The sequence below is a fragment of the Mustela nigripes genome, chromosome 3 (genome assembly GCF_022355385.1).
Source record: "Mustela nigripes isolate SB6536 chromosome 3, MUSNIG.SB6536, whole genome shotgun sequence".
Classification (NCBI taxonomy): Eukaryota; Metazoa; Chordata; class Mammalia; order Carnivora; family Mustelidae; genus Mustela; species Mustela nigripes.
The window spans coordinates 18,833,206-18,854,826 of NC_081559.1; the positions used below are offsets into that span (position 1 = coordinate 18,833,206).

Below are 21,621 nucleotides of genomic sequence, written 5' to 3' on the forward strand. Positions count from 1 at the left end.
AAGCAGTAAAGCCAGGTACAAATATGGATACATTTGTAGGAATTCATATCCATATCGTATAGTGTTAGTGTTGTCCTCGAAGTGGTGGCAAGGTCATATGCTGAGAAGGATGGGGATGAGGCACCATGAAGACACTCAAGATGTGAATGGTTACTGGAGACAGACCTACCCAGGGATACAGAAAAGTACCAGCCAAATGGCCCCTCACAACTTTTGTGTTTGTTTTAGACTTCAAATATTACAGGTGGGTGACAGTCTGGGGTCCCTTCCCCAAATACCCTGTTCCCAGGTGATACAGTTACACTGACACCAAGTCTCAGACACCTATTAGCAAAGAGGTACACAAGCAGCCTTACAGACGATGTTTGGACCAGACACTTTGTGTGGAAGGTTCATTCAAGGCAGATGTGACAGCATTGTGGCAGAAGGATCAGAGAAGCTTCTAGTCACTCAGGTACCAGAATTCTCTGTTCTGGCAGAACACAGGACCATAAACGAATCCTACGCCTAGAGTACGTCAGCGGATTAGATCCCCCAACTTGCCAAATCCTGCTGCAGGACAACCCCCGTATCTTGAAGACTACAAAGTTGAAACCAGAGCTAAGATGCTATTTGGTAGTTAAATCCACAGGTCTCCCTTTTAGTAGCAAAAATGGAGCTGCAGATAAGGGTAGGAATCATCAGGGAGCTGAAACTAATGAAGAGAAAGAGAGAAGGCAATAAACTGGGAAGAGAAAACAAAAAAATGAAGCCAAGGAACTGCAACATTAAAGGTGTAGGCAGAGGACGAAGAATCAGAGGTGACTGAGGAAAAAGAGAATTCGGAGAACCAGGAGTGTGTCTTCCAAGTCAAGGCAGAAGAACTCCTGGTCCAACACTGTATTCCGGAGAAGTCCAGTAGAAAAAGAAACTGACAAGGGTCAATCAGATTTGGCAAAAGCGATGGAAGAGCTAGTGAGCCGAGGCAGAAGCAGCACCTTCTACAGGAGGAGTGATGCTGCTTCTCTGGGCGGAAGGAGCACAAGGAGGACAGACGTAGACGGAGACAAGTTTACCAAAGGGCTGGCAGAATCACTGCCTAATCACTCCTGTATCTCTATGAAACAGAAGGTAAAGGCACTTCCAGAGTGACCAGGGCTGGGTCTTTAATCTCATTTTAGAATCACGGGTGCTGGGGTGCCTGGGTGGCTTAGTCGTTAAGCATCTGCCTTTGACTCAGGTCATGAGTCAAAGGCAGGCTCCTGGGATCAGGGCCCACCTCCAGCTCCCTGCTCTGTGGGAAGCTTGCTTCTCCCTCTCCCACTCCCCCTGCTTGTGCTCTGTCTCTATCTGTCAAAAAAAAAAAAAAAAAAAAGAATCACAGGTGCTGAAATAAATCAATATGATGACAGCTACTGATATAAACAGAAGGGAACTTCCCTGAGCTACCCACTGGCACCTATACCCAGACTCTGCCTTTTCTCTTATTTCCTGCTCCAAGCAAAGGCCAACCCCCACCTACATGATTCTTTCTCACTCAACCATATCATTCTAGCAATTCTTTCTCTCCTAGGTAGTTCACATCAGCATAGAAAACATGCTGTTATTTCTTCCATTAAAGCAAAAATCAAACTTCCCTCTGGTTACTCCCCATCTCTCCTTCCATGCCCTTATCGCAAAACTTCTCAAGAGGTCTCTGTTCTTGTCACTTATTTCTCTCCTGTTCCATGTCAAACTCACTCCAATGAGACCTTCTCTCCCACTGCTCAATTCAAACTGCTCTCATTAAGTCACTCATTACCTCCACATTCCTATAGCCCATGATCAATTCTCAGTGCTCATCTTATCTGACCTACGTATCAGCTTATGTCACAACTGATCTGAAGACACATTCCTTGTGTGGCTTGTTGAGCACACGAGGGTCCTCTCTCTACCCTCCCCTCTCTACCCTCTTAAGGCGAGTGCCCCAGTGCTCAGACTTCCTCTCCTACTCGGTTGACTTGCATTTTTATAGCTACCAACTCTGCTATTTGTACTTTTGGGATACCCTGCTAGGTTGTTAGCAGTTACTCTGCAAAGCATGCTTCTCACTTCCTCCCTTTTTAAAAAATAAGGAACAGTCCAGCTGAAGGTCTAAGGGTGGCTCAGTGAACCGCTCCTTGGTGTGGCCATGCACCCAGAGATCCTCTTAGCTTCTGGTCAGATTCTAGTTTCAGGAGAGATGGACCTGCTGGAAGACTGACCTTCACATGAGTAGGAGTAGTCCTACTCAAAGTAAGAAATACCTTGATTACATACATCCTCTTCTTCAAAAGTCACTAGTATGCCCATGCATGCGTTATTCTCCTATTTTTTTTTAAAAGATTTTATTTATTTCACAGACAGAGAGATCACAAGTAGGCAGAGAGGCAGGCAGGGAGAGGGAGAAGCATGCTCCCTGCTGAGCAGAGAGCCTGATTCGGGGCTTGATCTCAGGATCCCGAGATCATGACCCGAGCCGAAGGCAGAGGCTAAACCCACTGAGCCACCCAGGCGCCCCTATTTTCCTATTTTTATCCTCTGACAATATTGTGATTTTGGAGGTAAGATCTAATTAAAAAAAAAATAAAACAATGAGGCCTCTCCATCTATCAGAATTAGCACCCACAGTTAATTATCAAGGCCCAGAAGTAGAAACTGCTATATTATCTTTTTAAGTGAGAAATGAATAAAAAGTCGTAGTTAAGATGCCTTTAAATGTGAGATATTTAAGAAGCATTAGTTAAGATCTCATAGCTTTTATGAGACTACCTAGTCAAGGCTGCTTAAATTCTTACACCATTATTTCTTAATCCACACGACGACAGCTGAACACCCACCCTGCGATTCTGAGGTGAACTCAGACTCTGGGCTTACCTTGTACTTTGAAGTATCCCAGTTGTGGACTATACGTGCCGGGATGAGGAAACTGTCGTCCACATGGCAGCCGCTGCAGTAATACCACCCACTGTAACTGCACACCTTGGCCTTCCCACTGGAGAGACCTATGGATCGCTGACATCCTGTCGAAGCAGAAGAATGAGTCTCTGATTAGTGCTGTACTTTTTTTTTTAAGACTATATTTATTTATTTGACAGAGACACAGCGAGAGAGAGAGAGAGCACAAGAAGGGGCAGTGGGAGAGGGAGACGCAGGCTCCCCACTAAGCAGAGAGCCCAACGAGGGACTTGATCCCAGGACCCTGGGATCATGACCTGAGCCAAAGGCAGAGGCTTAACGAATGAGCCACCCAGGCGCCTGTACTGTAGTACTTTTAACACCACAGAACAGGTTACACAACCCTCAAACAAAAGTCTGCAAAAGGAAAGAAAAAGAAAAAACTTCAGAGAATACATGTATAGATGTGTCCTTCTCTTCCTAGCCCTATATCCTCAACCCCTTACCTTCTACGGGGCTGCCATAACTGGAATCTAATATGGTCCCGTTTCTGGTCTCTTCTGTGTCTTCTGCATACAGTAGTCAGAGATCAGCCTCTCTACAACTCCACTATTAGCACTTCACTTGTTCCTCATAAGCTCTCTTTCCACCACCAGACATTTTGCTGGGGACTTCTCATAAAGGATCTTACATAACGCGTACAACACATCTGTGAGATGGTTTTAGCCAATCTGAGGTCACCGAACCGGGAAGAGGTGGAGTTTGGATTAGGCTCTAAGCTGGTCTGAGTTTAAAATGATTCTAAAAACCGGTACGCAGTCTTGCTTTACTTACATAGTCAATGAATCCCCCGACTGGCCCCTGTATCACCTTTCCAACTCTCTACTCCTACTACTCTCCAATAGAAATACAACTTCTTTATTGCAATCAGAGAACTCTCCTTGCTATTCCCCAAATAAACAGTGTGCTCACTCGACCCTCCATACGTTGGTGCATATTACGTCTCCTTACACAAAACCCTCTTCTCTGATTTCCACTTTGCCAAATCCTGCCCATTACTCAAGACCAGTGGCTGCCGGCAAGTCATTGCTAAGGCCCGAGGAAATCCATGATTCTGTGAGCATTGTCCTGGGGCTCTCGGGCGGACTGGTAATAATCTAGGCCCTGTCACAAAGAAGCCATGCTTTTTCTCCAGGTAGGAGGCACTACATTCTCTTGGTGAGTACAGAATTCCCATCAGAACCCAAGGAACTAAATCCAGGCAGCCCAGAACAGGTAATCATGATTATACAAAGAGCAATATCATCCTGGCATTTCTGATCAACTGCTTTCATTTCAGAAATCTATTTCTGGATCATGGCTGGATTAAGAACTGCACTGACCAAAGAAATCTCACATTAAGCCTATTTAATGATAATATCATCACCCCCCCACCTCCTCCTCATCACCATCACTGTGGAACCTCATGTCCATTAAAGGGGCTCTGAACAGTCTATTTAACAAACTGCTAACCTAAGAAAAAACTAATTCACATGAACTCCATGAATGAAAATATCACAAAAACTCAAAGGACTTTAATTTTCATCACAAATAAAATGGTATCAGTAATCAAGCAGTCTTGCTGTGCATTCTCCAGGAAGAGAATTAGATCGTATTGCTTTAAAGACAAGAGGTACTAAAAGACAGTACGTAAGTGCATCGGTATTGTGCTTCAAAAGCTGCACACTGGTCCTTCCTGGAATGACTGTTTCTTTACTGTTGAGTAGCAGCAAAATCAGAACAAGTTCCTGTTTTTCGGACGGGCTGAGCAATGAGATGTGTGCGACAGACAGAGTAGCAGCACATACACATGCTGCTGCTGTCCCTGAGGGAAGGTGCAGTCGTCGGTCACCATGAGCAGGCTGTGAGCTCCGGAATGTGTTTGCTGCACTGACTGCAGTACTGCTCATCTGGCATTTAGCACACGCTTCCGGAAACTACTGTGCCTTTTTATGTGCTTGTCCAATAAGAACCACACTAGAAACTCCTCAAAGCAATTTCTTATCCTCAGTACTTAACACAGAGCTTTACATACAGCAGACCATCAATAACTGTTTATGTAGAAAGGATGATAAATTGAGTATTACTTGGACACACATACACCTGGATATAAAGAGATTCTAATTTCTCAAAGCTCTTTCAGAACCGATTCCCCTAACCTGGTCACCTGCCTCTTAAAACAGCATTCTTTGGTTAATAACCCCGTGAAAAATATGTTGCCCATTCTAAGAATTACACATTGCTCATGTGATCATATATGGACTGTGAAGCAGAATTCAGTGGAACTTGACACATCCTAGACACTGGGATATCGCTGTTTCCAAAAATTCGCTGATGGTCAAATTGAACACTGAAATGACGATGAGTAAAACTCAGTCTTTTTTAAGGATTTAGAAAGTGATCATGGTCCTGCAGGAATTCCAGATCATCATTATAGTTTAAACTCACCAAAGAATACAGCAAAAATAAATGTGGGTCACTTTAGTTTTTTGGTTGTTTGAATTTTAGATATAATTAACATTAGCAAGCATTTGCTAGATATTTATATATGCTTTAGTGGGTACTATGTGTATATCAGTCTGTAGTTTTTAATGACTTTATTATGATTTTTAGATGTAACATACATAAGCAATATTAAAATACACAAATATGCATTTTTTAAGAAAGTATATGTTCTAAAAATTTGTATCTCAACCAGCCACCCAGGTCCAAAGCCTAACACACTGGGGGTTCAACTACATGGGCTAACTAAATTAGCTAAGCATTCTTACCACTGTGCACTGGTCTCCAGGCTCATCAAAGAGAGAAGGGCTGACAGAGCGTGGCTAGGGCTCGCTCAGGCTTTAGGTTAGACAGAAGTAACAGTTCTTGGGTGTCTTTACCTTCATACCTTATTTAGAACGATGCTCTCCTACTTGCCATGCCGAAATCACCCCTAATGATCCAGAAGTAGGTTTGAACCTATCTGCATGCTTAGGACTGTTTTGGATACATGGTGTACAGACAAGCACAAGTCCAAGTTAGAAAGTCCATTCTTGCCTAGGACAGACTGTGAACGTGACCCATCAAACTCTCTAAGTCTGCTTTCCACGCTGCAAAAGAAGGGGCCATCCTAAATCCGTGGTTTGCCAAATTCAGTGAGTGTCAGAATTTTCTGAAGAAGCCTGTGAAAAATGTAGACCCCTCCCCCACCCCAACTCCTACCCATAAGACTTTGATTCTGGAGCTCTGGATTAGAGCCCAGGAACCTGTATTTCTCCCCAACCAGCCAACTACCACCAGAGACGCTGGTGGGGGAAAAGCGGAGAATGGCTCCCTGGTTTCCAGGTGGCTGCTAAGGCACCTCCAAGCTCTAAAATTCTAATTCCATTCAAGCACAGAGGGTGTGCAGCCCCTCAAATGAAAACCTTGTAAATGGTCATGCAGTATACTCTCTCAGCTTCCAAAATCAACATTTCAGGTTCCCAGTCAATTTCTAAAAATCTGCTATGTAGAAACAACCTGAGTTCATTTTACCAGTGTTTTCCCACAGCATTCACGGTCTCCACTGAGAAGCATCTTACTTGGTTTAGAATTAAAACTTTTAATCTCCAAATTCAATGTAGTATTTGTCATTGAAAGAACACAGGAGGGTCAAAGAAGATTAGAGGCTAGTGGCCTAATGCAGATTCATTTTCTAAAAAACACCACTTACCATTTATTTGAAGGAAACACCTATTTTTTCAATTAATTTTAAGATTCCTTCTTTAATATCATACTAGCAAATCAGAGACTAAAAATGTCTAAACAATTCCCCTAAAGTTATATGATCTGGATTTTACTTTATCATTGTGATGTTTTCAACAGGGCAAAAAAAATGTGTTTTTGTAAAAACGATTATGACAAAAACACATTTTTTGAAGGGTGCCAAAGCTGGACTCTGGCAAGCGACATTATGTCGAGAAAAACAGAACCGCAAAGCAGAGACAAAAAATAATTAATTGAAATAACTAATTAGAGCTTATTTACATATTATATTTTTATGTACTTTCAAACAGACTTTTGAATAATACTTCTAAATTAAGGGGTATTTGTAGTAGGGAACCCTCCACATATTGGATCAAAGCAAATACATTCTTCCCAGCCTCTTTTTGAAACTTTTCAGAGGGTGTTCAATTCATAGGAACAAAAAACTATCTCACAAGAGAACTCACTGGCCTTTTTTTTTTTTATTGCTTCCCACCCCACTTCAAATCTTTAATGAACACATGCTCTGAAGAGCTTAGCTTCCCCTCTGGTACTCTTTTGGAAACAAATGTTACCATTTAACTGAAATCCTATTTGCTGCATGTACAGTCCATTTCCCAAATGGCCTTTCACTAAAGACGACCAAAAGAATCTGTTGCCAGGGGTTGAAGCAGAAATTTTGGCATAATTCTCCACAAAGGCACAAGCTTTCTTCTAACAAGTGTACCTAGTTAGCTCAATTGGCGGCAACGTGGTGTTACTGAAGCCGAGATCTTGAGGAGAAGCCAACCACCTTCTCACTGCCTCATGGCTACCAAATCTGCCCTCCTTCCCCTGACCAGCAGCTGGAAAATTCATGGGCATAAGAGGAAAATGACGTGAGCTGTGGCTAGATCCAGGTGGATCTCCCTAAGGAAAGAACACACAATGCCTTCTAAGTGTGGTCAGCCACACTACCTCCTTTACTCAGTTTGGTAAAGTAAATTTGGTATTTTGTGTTTGGAAGGTAGGAAATGCTCTAAGAAAAAAAACAAAGGCAAACCAAAAGAAAGAAGAGAAGGGGGTCTTCCTAAAAAAGGGAGGAAAAGAGATAAGAGTAAGGGGATAAATTTTCATTTTCTCTTTTAAAAGTGAAAAAACTGGCAAGTTTCATACCCTCTTTTACTATATGCACACAATGGAGGGAGAGGTGGCCACAGGAAGGGCAAAAGGACTGTCCTTGCCCCCTTACCCCCGCTGTCCAGTGCCCTGGTGTGGGTCAATGACCTGTGGTAAGCACTTTGTAAAATGGGGATTGAAGGCCTGGACTTTGATCCAAAGCTCTACAAACTAGATTTTCCAAAATGAAGGAAAACAGAAATGTGGGGGGCAGGTTTTCAATGACTTGCTACTTTATAAGAATCAGCAGGAAAAAGGTCCTACAGAACTCTGTTTTCCAAGCTTACAGTCTACAACCATTGACTCACTGTTGACTGAAAATACAGATAGCACCCGGCAATCCCATGCAGCTGTCTCTCGCTTCCACAATGTTTGCATGAAACAGACCTGGGGGACTACCCCTTCTTTCAACCTCCAACCACCCCCAACCTCCTTCCCAGGTGCAACCTCCAAAACCATCCTTTCTTGACCATCCTCTGCCTCTGGGACCAGCCAACACTGTTTTTTGTGGTTAGCTCCTTACTTCCCACCAACCTTGAGCTCCTAGATTCATCAGAATTATTTCACCAAAATAGAGGCTGCTGTCAACTTCTGGGTCAACCTACATCTGCAGGCTTTCTACACCTACCTCTCCTTGGGCTTCTATTTTTGGCTGCAATGATGTGGCTCTGGAGGGCATGTGCCAGCTCTTCTGCCAGGTTGCCCAGGGGAAGCATGAGGGTGCCCAGTGTCTCCTGAAGATGCAAAATCAGGGCAGAGGAGAACTGACCTGGGCCCTTTAGGATAATCAAGGCGGTTCTACCCGCACAGACCTCCATTTCTGTGACTTCCTGGAGAGCCACTTCCTAGATGAGGAGGTGAAACTCATCAAGAAGATGGCGACCGGCACGCCTGGGTGGCTCAGTTAGTTGGACGACTGCCTTTGGCTCAGGTCATGATCCCAGAGTCCCAGGATCGAGTCCCGTATCAGGCTCCCGGCTCCATGGAGAGTCTGCTTCTCCCTCTGACCTTCTCCTCGCTCATGCTCTCTCTCCCTGTCTCTCTCTCAAATAAATAAATAAAATCTTAAAAACAAAAAAAAGAAGAAGAAGATGGCGACCACCTAACTTCTGCAAGTTAGGGCATGGGCTGGACTAGCATCTCCTGTAAAGACTCACCCTCAAGAAGGACTAGGAGCCTCTGGAGCCCAGTGGTCTTTGAGGGGTTCCTCTGTATTCCCCAGGTATCAGGGTATCTATTTCCTGCAGCCACTAAGCAGTTTTTTAACACCCTGAAGTCCCTCCTCAGCTGTGGACCAAATGGAAACAATAAAGTTTTTACAGAAAAAAAATAAAAAGAAAACATAAAGCCTGTCTATGCTGGATAAAAGCTTTAATGTTTGTTTACTCTTCATAGAATGTTTTACTAAGATTACAAATCATATTAAATACATTAATAAATAACAAGTAGATTCCAACTCAAGTTGAGAAGTGTCAAGATTCATTGGTCTTTCAGGTAAACAATGATTGAGAGACTAAAGTCAATATTTAGTCAAAATTTATCTTGAAAGGCAATAAATCTTGATTTTTGCCAAGGCAAGTAAGTAAATATGTGCACTGTTCTAGAGATTCTGACTGCTTTTTTGTCTACTAAATAGCTACACTGAATTAAAAGTATCTGTGACACAGATTTTCACTTCCAAAGACATGGTTTGGAAGATGTTTGTGATAAGGTGCTTCAGTACCAATATTATGGTAATATAAGGTCAGAGAAGGTTAACAATAAAATGTTATTTCTCCATCTAGTATATTTAAATCAGTCTAAACTTAGTATTTTTTTCACACTTGTTTTCTTAATAGTTTATGACAAATTTTCTCATTAATTTCTGTGCCTGTTGGCTCTTTACCCAAGACTCTCAAGAAAACAGTTTAAGTAATTTTAAATGGAAATAATAAATAGGTAAATGGATAAACAAATACATAGTACTTACTATATGCCAGGCACAGACACATATTTATTATCAATTCTACAAGGTAGGTACTATTTCCATTTTATAGATTAAGAAACTGAGGCAGAGTGTGATAAAGTATTCTGTCCATGGTTATACAGTTAAGAAAGAAGACAGAGCTTAACAGAAGTAGCTGATGTGGTACTTGATGAGAAACGCTAATATATATATGGATGAATTTCCATGTAGCTATTTCCTATATATAAAATATTTTAAAATGATCTCTTTATATATGGCAATACGAGAAGTAGAGGAAATATAAATCAATTATACAAAAGAGCATAAGTTACTCTGTCAATGAATTAGCCTAGGCCCTCACAGCATTAGCATCACCCCGACTAAGAAGGATGAAGGGGACAGGAGTGCAAATCTAGATGGTGGAAAGCTCAAGATAGTAGAGATAAGCCAAGGAGGAAGCAACAGCTCTAACTGTGGAGACAGGGGAAGGCTGTGCAGGCCTAGGGCATTTGAACTGGGCCTTGAAAAAGAAAAGGGATTTTGGAAGACAACAGCTGAGAAAAATAGGGGCATGTTTGGAAAATGTTGATTACTCCAGATGTCTGAAGCCCCCATAATGAGAGGGGTGTTAGGAAAAAAGAACTTGGAATCATAAACTATAGCTAGAACCTAAGAATCCTGAAGGTTTAGGGGGAGGAATGCTTACTAACCAATAAGATACAGGAAGAGCTAGAGTTGTTTGAGGCAGAACAACAATCTGAGCTTCGGAAAGATTAACTGGCAAGAAAAAAAAAAGGAAGGGGACAGGACAAGTTGGTAAGTTATTGCACCAGTCTGGGCTAAGTAGGCAGTGAGCTTGGGAGCAGGAAGGGGAAAGAGAAGGAGATACTATGGAGATGAACTGCAACATTTTTGGTAACTAATGTGGAAAGGACTGGGATTGTCAAAGATGCCCATGATATTATATGAGAAATCCATCAGTCAGAAGGGGCAGGTGGTTTCAGGGAGAAAATGCTGTTTGGGGCGTGAAGACCAAAAGACAGAGTGCAAAAATTTTGAGCTACCAGATCTTCTGACTCCTAAAGCTCAGCTGACTGAGATTCATTCCCCATTACTGTATAAACCAATTTGAATTTGATTTTCTGTTAGGTGACTGAGAGCATCTGATGTATTTGATACTGAATAATGGCTGGTTAAGAGTTCTCTTTATGTAACCTAATATTTTTACCTAGAGCTATCCATTAAGATGCTAAGGTCTCATTATAAACCATTAGGTGGTACGATATAATCAACATGCATTTCCAAAGAAAACATTTATTTCTTTATAAAGAAGGAAGTAAAAGCCAAGTGAGGAAGAGATGACAGCACAGTGGTTCTCAGCTTTGTGACAGCACAAAGGGCAAAATAAGAGGTCTGAGTATGGACACTATTAAATCACTTTTCCCTGCAAGTAACAGATACAAGGTCTATCATGGGAAGGAGGAAAGCCCTCTCACCAGCTCTACTTTCTTAGCCGAAAGAAAAGATTCGTGCCACTACGTTCATTTAGAGTAGAGAGGTATCAAAGAGAAGCCTTATCCACACTGCACCACCACCTCCTCAATTACCTGCCAGGAACACTGCTCTTTTCTTCATGAAGTAATCCTTCTGGTGAAACACTCGCAACCAGTAACTCTTATTTGGAAAACTGCAGAAAGGGAAAGGGATGAACTGATCTGATTATTTTAAACATAAATGTGGCCAGCAGTGGGAATATTGTCCCTCTGTCACAGTCTACTTCCCGCTGCCAGTTGTCTCTTAAACACAGGAGTAGCAGGATTCCCCATATTGTACCCTGCAACCCCAGACAAGGAAAGGAGTTCAGCCTCACCATCCTTGTAATAAAGCAAATGCTGGTCTAGGCTACTTGGAACTTACATACTGAAAGCTTTGGGGGAAGTTGTCTTATTTAATCAATAGTCTTGGATGCCTGGGTGGCTCAGTTGGTTAAGTATCTGTCTTTGGCTCCGGTCATGATCCCAGGGTCCTGGGATCGAGTTCCATACCAACCTCCTTGCTGAGTGGGAGTCTGGTTCTCCCTCTCCCCCTGCTCATACTCTCTCTCTCTCTCAAATAAATAAACAAAATTAAAAAAAAAAAAATCAATGGTCTTACTGGAATGTTCCTCTGAACCAGTGCCAAGCCATATACAAGCCCGAGACAAAAGAAAAATTCAGTCATACTGATCCTATTTCTAAAATTTTACATTTTATTCATCATGGATTTTTTTTTACATTAATTGAGACTTTTCAATGAGGTTACATGTAAGATATTATTTATCTCAATACTGAGTGGTTGGGGGAGGCATCCTCTTAAGTCGTATGCCCAAAGCAACTGCCTCACTCTCCCTACAGGGTTCAGCCCTTTACTGAACCCTTTTGCCTCACAGAGTTTGCTGTGTACCCCAACGATGGTCCTCCTACAGTGATTCTCCCTGATCTTTAACATTCTATTAAACCACCACTAACTCTCTTTTTGTGGCACAGCACTTTATAAAGAAGTGAGGAAACCCAAGTGAGGAAGAGAAGACATAGTCGGTAGGCCATGTTTCTGTGGAACCACAGCACAGTGTTTCCACCTCTATTTCAATGGCTTTGAAAGGTCAATAACCTCTTACTGGCTTAGAAGTTCAGATTATCTTTTTGATTTCCCTGAGAAGCAAGCTGTCTTTCTTTAGCCTTTCTCTGGAACCTGTTTCCTTCCGGCTTATACGCAGAAGTCTCTGTGTACACCAGCCTTATCCAGCCTGTCGCTTCTGTGACAAACACTGTCCCGGTAGGGGCTCCTCAGACTTCTCTTTCACGTCACTCCCCGCTCTGAATGCCTGCTCCTCTTTCCTTATATTTTTTTGTGAGTCTCATCCCTTTGAACTTTACAGGGTCTTTACAACACAACCTTCCCTCTTCTTTGCTAAAACCCTCGAAAAACCCTGACAGCATCTCTTAGAGTAATTTCTACTTGAGCTATTTTAGTAATGACAACAATTTGATAAAATTAAAGTCATGAGAGTGGATCCAAGTAGTACTAGGAACAGTCTCAAAGTGAAAGAGATCACTTTCATCAGCTTCCCTTAAACCCATGCTTGATTTTTTTCATTTTCACCCAAACCAAATTCTTTATGTTCTAGAAGATTTAGGGACTGTCTTGGTGTACTCTCTTCCTTGACCCTTTTCCCTATGCCTTTTTTGGTCTTCTTTCTTTTTTCTGTCTTTCTAAAAGCACAGATTTGTTACCACCTCCAAAACTAACTTTTAACTCTATGTGTAGTATCTGAAGATAGACTGCTTGAAGCTAGAAGGCAAGACACAAAAAGACATCCACAAGCAGGAAACTCCCATTCATTGGGCCTCAAGTTCCCATTTGAAAGGGACCCCCTAGAGGAGTATCCGGCCTCCTCCCAGATGGAGGCGTCAGCTATCTGACTAGTGGGTTTAGAAGAACCCTGGCATGTTCGGCCCAGCCTTCAGGAAGCAGTTTTCCTGTTTGCTGTGGAAAGAAGACATGGCCTTTGGGACTCCAGCTGTGACCATGCGAGTAAGTCCCTCTAATGTAAAGGGTCCATTATATAACAGTAAGTGCAATTGATATGCAATACCTGTGATGTTTGATCTCCATCTTCTTGACCCCTGGGAGCAGAGTGAAGAGTTTTGATACTTAAACTCTATAAAACCCCTATCAAGATGATGGCTCTGGGGCACCTGGGTGGCTCAGTGGGTTAAAGCCTCTCGGGTCCTGGGATCGAGCCCCACATTGGGCTTTCTGCTTAGCGGGGAGCCTGCTTCCCCCCCTCTCTCTGCCTCTCTGCCTACTTGTGATCTCTGTCTGTCAAATAGATAAATAAAATCTTTAAAAAAAAAAAAAAGATGATGGCTCAGACACACACTATCTACCAATGGGAGTGGGAAGGAAAAAGGAAGGCAGTCAGGCAACACATGGCACTGGGTGATGGGGATCATACAGGAAAGCTGGGCTCGGCGTCTTGCAAGGAAATCCTTTGCATTACCGGGTACCTTTCATTCAATTAAAAGTCTTCATCTTAACAATGGATGAGAAACATCATTTTTCTAAAGGTTTCCCGTCTAGTATTAGGCCTCAATAAGACTTCCACTCATCTAAGAACCTCTTGCATATTTTCTAGGGGGAAAATGCAGTGATGTACAATATTACTGAATTAAATTTGGCACTTTTGGTTCTGGTGGTATTTTGTAACCTACGAACTGCACACAGTCAGCAGTTTAATCTCCCTTCAAGTTCGAGTGTCGAAGATGCTGACCAGCAGGACTACTAGCGCTGGCCGCGGTCATGTAATGCATCAGTGGTAGGGCTGCAGACAGAAGACCAAGCTCTTCTGCCCCTAATGCATTACTTATCCCACTGAGTCTACACGCTTCCCAGTCACCAAATCATGTGTATCTATTATTCTGTCTAGTCTCTAAAAGCCTGGGGGCTAAGAAGAATATCTTTATTGATAAAGATGGAGGAAGGAACCAAGACTTTCAAATTAAGTCTGTCCTCTGTGTCAGAGGTACAGGCTTAGTGATTTGACAGGGAAATGATTTTCAGTAAGGCTTTTGACTCAGCCCCACGTGATTTACTTACTTCACTGAAAAAATCAGCCAGATACAACCCTTGGTGTGTGTGTATATATATATATATTTTGTTTGTTTTAAGATTTATTTATTTATTTATTTATTTGACAGACAGACTTTACAAGTAGGCAGAGAGGCAGGCACAGAGAGAGAGGAGGAAGCAGGCTCCCTGCTGGGCAGAGAGCCCGACGCGGGGCTCCATCCCAGGACCCTGGAATCATGACCTGAGCCGAAGGCAGAGGCTTTAACCCACTTAGCCACCCAGGCGCCCCAACCCTTGGTATATTGATACATACCTGGTCAGAATGTGATTTTCAGCACAGTGACTATATTCAACAATATTCTATTGTATACCTGAAAGTTTCTGAGAGTAGATCTTAAAAAGTCTCACCACCCACACTCCCGATAGGTAACTACGTGAGGTGACAAATGTGTTGACTAACCTAATTGTGGTAATTACTTTGCAATATATATGTATATCAAATTGCCACATTGTACACCTGACATTTATACAATGTTATATGTTAGTTATATTTCAAAAAAGCAGGGCAGGGGGGAAGTGAACAAATTCTGGGGATCTAATGTATAGCATGGTGACTACAGTTAAGAAAACTGTCTTGCAGGGATGCCTGGGTAGCTCGGTCAATTAAGTATCTGCCTTCAGTTTAGGTCATCGAGCCCCGAATCAAGCACTGCATCTGGCTCCTTGCTCAGCAGGGAGCCTACTTCTCCCTCTGCCTGCCGCCCCTCCTGCTCATGCTCTCTTTGTCTCTCTGACAAATACATAAATAAATATTTCTTTAAAATATTGTATACTTGACAGCTGGTAAGAGAGTAAATCTTAAATGTACGACAACAAAAAAATGTGAACTGTGAGCTGATGGATGTCTTTACTAACCTTAATTGTGGCAACCATTTCAAAATATTCATGTATACCAAGTCATCACAATGTAGACCATAAAGTTATACATTATTTGTCAATTATATCTCAATAAAGCTGGGGGAAAATAAAAGAATGTGACTTTCAATCTTCTGGAAACTCACACAAGCCTCCATGTCCTTGGTTTTGGAATCCTAGTTCTCTCCTAGAAGTGGTATATAACACACACTAAATTAGCTAAAGTTAATAAATGAAATTAATTTTCCTGGTCACCTTTATAATATCTATTTAAAAAGAAACTATTTTAAGCCAAGATTTGAGAGTGTATCTGGGTCAGAGAGTGGGATCACAAAGTCACTGGACGTGCACATCATCCCACCGCTGGGAGGGCTCTCACCGGGCTGGGCCGACCAGGGCCAGCTTCCTGGCTGCTTCTGAAGCGGCTTAGTCCCAGAAGACCTAGGAAGATACCACTAGAAAGCTCCCCTCCCGCGTGAGCGCAGTCCGTGCTGGAAGGCACCCACTAGCAGCAGACTGGAAATGAGAGAACAAGGTAAACAGGCCAAGGCCGCCTCCTTCTCGGGGGTGCAGCCATATTTAGCACTTTCCCTCCTTTCATCTGGATCGCATTTTTGCTGTCTGTACTGTTGTATAATAGAGAATTGTCTCATCTTCCTCCCTCACTCCTAGCAGGGAGTTTCTAAAACTCGTGGAATTTCCTGAGTGATACCAGGGTCTTTATTATTCTTGAGCCCCCTGGATCACAAGTGACCTTATGGTACTGAGGTGGCTTATGGTGGGTCACCAAATAGCTTCGGATAGAGGGTGCTCACCAGAAGGACCAACCACTTGATTAGAGGGTTTAGACTTTGAACCAGCCTGACCTCTTGAGAAGGAATGGGGACAGGGACACCTGGGTAGTTTGTAGGTTAAGCATCTGCCTTCGGCTAAGGTCATGATCCCAGGGTCCTGGGATCGAGTTCCGCATTGGGCTCCTTGCTCACCTGGGAACCTGCTTCTGCCTCTGCCTGCAGCTACCCCTGCTTGTGCCTTCTCTCTCTCTCTCTGACAAATAAATAAATAAAATCTAAAAAAAAAAAGGAACGAGGGCTAGAAACTGAGTTCAATTACAAGGTCAATAATTCAATCAAGCATGCCTATACAATGAAACCCTAATAAAAACTTTGGATACTGAAAGTCTGTGGAACTATTCATGAACTGGTTTATGAATATACTGATGTGCTAGGAGAGTGACATGCTCTGATTCCATGGGCGAAGAACACAGAAGGTCTGCATTCGGAACCCTCCCAGAACTTGCCTTCTGAGTCTCCTCATTTGTATCCTTTCTAATAAAATAGTAATTGAGTATAGCACTTTCTGGAATTGTGAGTTGTTTCAGCAAATTATTAACCTGAGAGGGCTGTGGGAACCCCCAGCTAGTCAGTCAGAGTGTGGGTGGCCCAGGGACATCCTGAACTTGTGGCTGGCATCTGCAGTGGGAGCAGCCTTGTGAAGGATCAAGCCCTTCACTCATGGGGTTTGTGCTAACTGTGCGTAGCTCGTGCCAGAAATGAATTGCAGTACACCAGTTGGAATTGAAACAATATGTGCATATGAGAGGAAACTCTGATGGTACAGTGCCTGGAGTAGGGGTTTGCACCATGTGTTTGAGGAATCCTAGTCCTACAAAGAGGGGGTCAACTAAGTCTGGAAATGTAGTGTATTTATACCTCATGTCAATACAATAAAGGCTCTAAAAGGTTACATAGCAAAAAAAATTTTTCTTTCTGAGTCTTATTTATTTAAGTAATCTCTACACGCAACTGTGGGGCTCAAACTCATGACCCTAAGATCAAGAGTCACATGTTCTTCTGACTGAGCCAGCCAGGCACCCTGTATAGTCAACTTTTTTTTTTTTTTAAGTCCCTGGAAACCTTCAAAATCTTAACTGGCTTTCCAAAAGGGTAATGATTAGAACTGTTTAGTGCACACCTACTATGCACCAGATGCAGAGCCAGGGAGATAGCAATGAACAAGACAGCACAGGCAAATATAGCACTTGCAGTCAAGGGGAGGAGACAGGTATTAAATGAACAATTACACAAATGACACTATAACATCAATTATGAAGAATGCTAGAGTAAGTGGTACTACACCAGCATTACAGGGGAGAGAACTAAATAGGTCCTAAGTCAGTCTGCGGGATTGGTTGAAGAAGGTGTTCTTGAGAAAGTAATGTTGAAGCAGTGACCTGAAGAAAGAGTTGGGGGTAGAGGAGATGCTGGCAATATTCCAGGGAGGGGCAACTGCATGTGCGAAGGCACTGAGGGGAGTGGGAAGGAATGGTATATTAGAAGAACGTGGTGAAGTCAGTATGTCCGGGACTTGGGTATGTGGGAAGAAGTGACAAGAAGAGCTGAAGGTGAGGAGGTGGGCAGGAGTCAAATCATGCGGGGTCATTTTAGGGATCCTGGTCTTCATGCCAAAAGCTGTGGGAAGCTACTGAAGGACTGTAAAGAGGTCTACCAGGATCAGTCTGCAGTTTAATAAGATCACATTCACTACAAGACAAGGTTGGGAAAGGTTAGAATGGAAGCAAGAAAGAAGACTGGTTGGGAGGTCACTGTGGTTGTCCAGGGGAAAGATTACTCTGCCAGTAGCAAGGAAATGAGGGAGGTAAAGGCTATCTCAAAATTCAAATACCAAATATGCTTATCAAGTATAAAATAGAAACTAGGCATAACATTAGGATGTACTAAAAAAGATGCCAGAATGGGAATAAAAGACTTGAATTAATCTCTTTCTTCATCTGTATTCATCACTAAATAGAACCCTGTTAGAATACCATGGTAGTTTCCAGAATGTAAGGAAGACATGGAAACCTGGGGATTATCAGCAGTTGATACCTCAATGGTTAAAATGCTGGACATATGTAGAAGAAACAGTTAAAAGAAATGCACTTACATAACCTAGAGAAAACTGAAGTATGGCTTAATTCATTCACTAAAAACATTCTATGGGTTAGGGCAGTGGTTTCTCCAACTTTGTATGCATGTTAATCAACTGGAAATTCTGTTAAAATCTCCAGACCCAATTCCAGAGTCCTAACGTCAACAGGGCAATTTCTGGAACTGTATGTGGCCCATGTCTGTTGAATGAATGAATGATTGGATGAAAATAATATTGCAGGAAATAAATTGGTATTATTCTATTACTAGATTCCCTTACCTAGGGATGCATTTACTCATTTCACTTATGTTTCTGCTTTTAGGCAGTGTAATGAATTCTAGAAAACCTCTCAAGTAGCTCTTACATTTAGGAGTCTATGAAAAACTTAGTTTTTCCAGGAACTTAGCTAGAAATTAAGAATACATACCTATCCCTAGGTAGGAGATCCCAGCCTATCCTAAAACGACACTTAGACCAATTTCTGCCCCAATGCAAGGTCAGTAAATAGAAACTATTAATTCAATGCACAGTCTAATAGTACATTAACACTCACTTCAGAAGTTTAGCTGGAAATGAACACATGATGAGAACAATGTTAACCATAAAGGGAGCTACAAAAAGGGACAAGAACTTTCCAGACCAAAGTATAGCAACAAAGACTGGGAGAAATGAACAGCTTTTAAAAAAAAAAAGAGAGAGAGAGAGAGACAGCACAGCTATGGCCTATGAAGTTCAGGAAGGTCTATCAAAAGATCCGTATCTTCTGAAATTCAAAATGATTTTATTCTTCTGAAACGTATCAAAGACCAACATGTGACTTCTATGATGAGATACCAGGAATAAATCAAAAAGCAAATTTATATCCTATAAAATCAAACAGCCTACTTATATAAAGTGATCAAATCTCTCTGAATTTTAGAATGTGAAATAGTTCAAAACCCAAACTATAGAACATTCTTTTTCCATAGTCATATTACTACTTTGGTGTGTATTCAGATTTCCAATGTACATTTATTTTTATTCAAAATCATTTCCTAGACCAAAACATTCAGACTGCAAAAAAGGGTAAAAGCAAATTCATCCAATGATAAACATCAGAATCAGGAAAAAGATGCCTGTCTCCTGTCTTCTTAGTCAAGTGATATTTCTACTGGTTTAAAATATCTTCCCTAAAGGAAAAAGGTATTGCTTATTAAATGAGGTTTAAATGAAGGGACCACATTAATCTAATTTTCTCTAATCTTCTATAGACATTCAAAGAACCGCAGAATGAGAGATAAAAGGGACCACATAGAGCAAGGCTGTTCCCTCTAAAATATCTCAGACAGATGGAAGTGTTGGAAGGAAATTCAAAGACCTTTGAGTTCAACTATCTGCTATAATTACTCATTTGTCTGGCCTCCAATTTTCAATTTCTGTGAAGGCAAATAATGGGATTATTCTGTTCACCATGGATCAAGCACAGTGCTTAGAACATAGTAGGGCTTCCACAAACAGAAGAGCCAAATCAGTAAATCTTTCTTTTGCAGATGAGAAGGCTGTAGCTTAGACAGGTTAAGTGTCTTGCCTTGAGGTCACAATTCCAGTTCTTCCAGTCTCACTGGCCAGGGCTCTGGACACTCTACTAATTTTCACCTATGGCCATCAAATCTTAAATAAGGGAAATCCATTCCAATATAGACATATCTGTTCCCTTGGTCTGGTAGAGTTACCCAGAGTAAGTCTATTTCCTCTTCTCAGCGGCAGCCTTCAAGAACATAGCGACAACCACCTGTGTCCTTCCTATTCCAGGTTACACGTGCATGGCATGGTTCACTAACCTACCACATGTTGATAGATGTAGCTGTTTGTTCTTCAAAAGCAGCTGCTGTCAATGAAACTTCCAGATGTGATCTGGCCAGCGCAGAACACAATGAGGATATAACCTCTTCTTTCTGGACTTGTTTCGTGAATGCTTTTGAAGTAAACACAGAAGCACAGATTCCCTGGTCTCCCATTGCTTCATTTGTACATTCACATGAGATTCCCATTAGATCAAGCGTCCTGTGCCTTCTATCTTTGTAGTTCGTTTTCCGAATGTAAGCATGGGACTACCTATTTATCCCCACTAAAGTCACATCTTGTTTCGCCCATTCCTCTAGCTTGCATTTCAGAATCTGGATTCTGTCATTTAGCATATTAGTTGTCTAAACTAGTTTTCTGCGAGTTGCAAATCTGATTATGTATGCCTATGTTATCTTTATCCCAGTAATTATTGTCATATGTAGGCAAATAATAAAAGGAGCTACTCCTTATATGCACTTACCATGTGCCAGGCACTGTTCCAAGCCCTTTTACCTCATTTTATTCTCACTACAAACTGATGAGGTGGATGTGATTATTTTCTCACATCTAAGGTTAAAAAATGGAGATGCAGAAAGGTTAAATAAGTACTCAGGGTCATAGAGTGAGTAGCAAATCTGGAAACTCAGTCTGATTCCGGAGTCCTTGATCGTAACCGTTAACCACTAAGTGAGGCTCATTCTCATTAGTATCATGTACCTTTACCAACAAACAACGCTCTAGGCTGATCAGGATCCATTAGTCAGCAATCCCTGCGTAAAGCTGCCCATCATTCCCAAAATGACAGAAACATAATCTCGGAAAACTCATGCTTCTCTGTCTTAAGGATTTTGCCAAATGCTCTTCTTCTTTTAAAAATTTTTTTAACAGAACCAGCCTTTTAATTCTTTTTACTCAAAAAAGCTTCATTTTATAAATTGAGCTTTCTACTCTGTTCTGTGCCTTCAATGATTCCACAATTTTCTGCTCCCCAGTAAGGAAAGCATGCTTGATCCTGTCATGAACACACTTAGCACACATGAAACCGCCATAAGCCCTACTGATGTGTTTTTTTCATTTTAGAAAACCTCATAAGAACTGTAGATCTCACAGCATGAACTTCTCAAAGTCAGCCTGGGCACATACCACAGGTGGAATTTGGTGCTTTCCCAACCTTCTTCGTATAAAGCTAAACGATTCTATTACCAGGGGTTTGGGACAGCCTTGTCGGGTTTGAGGCTGTTTTTATACAAATTCTGGACCTTTGTGAATACCTATGGATGCAGTCCCCAGAAGAAGAGGGGGCAAAAAAAAAAAAAAAAAAAAGCCCAGATAATTTTCTGAACATTAAGTGCCATATGGCATGGACCTGACCGGTCTGTCTAGTAACCCCTCATTTTTCTTTGTGCATCCACAACCAGACTATAAAATGCGGGGGGTCCATAGTCTATAAAGACTATGCTTCCCTTGTATCTCCCACAGCACCAACTACACAATGAGTACGCAACAGAAATTCAAGTTTTATCTTTGATAGATAGGTAGTAAAAGCCAAGGAGATTTCCCTGAGTTTAATTCTATAG

The 21,621-nt window shown here is 41.8% G+C and overlaps 1 protein-coding gene across 3 annotated transcripts in view; it reads right to left on the reverse strand.

Moving 5' to 3' along the window:
• PLEKHM3 (pleckstrin homology domain containing M3) overlaps positions 1 to 21,621 on the reverse strand; it is a 179,934-nt gene that overhangs the window by 109,526 nt on the left and 48,787 nt on the right. For all 3 annotated transcript variants that reach the window (XM_059393342.1, XM_059393343.1, XM_059393344.1), the window contains one exon: positions 2,875 to 3,020. In XM_059393342.1, the coding sequence (XP_059249325.1) occupies positions 2,875 to 3,020 (146 nt within the window). The remainder of the gene's footprint in view (positions 1 to 2,874; positions 3,021 to 21,621) is intronic.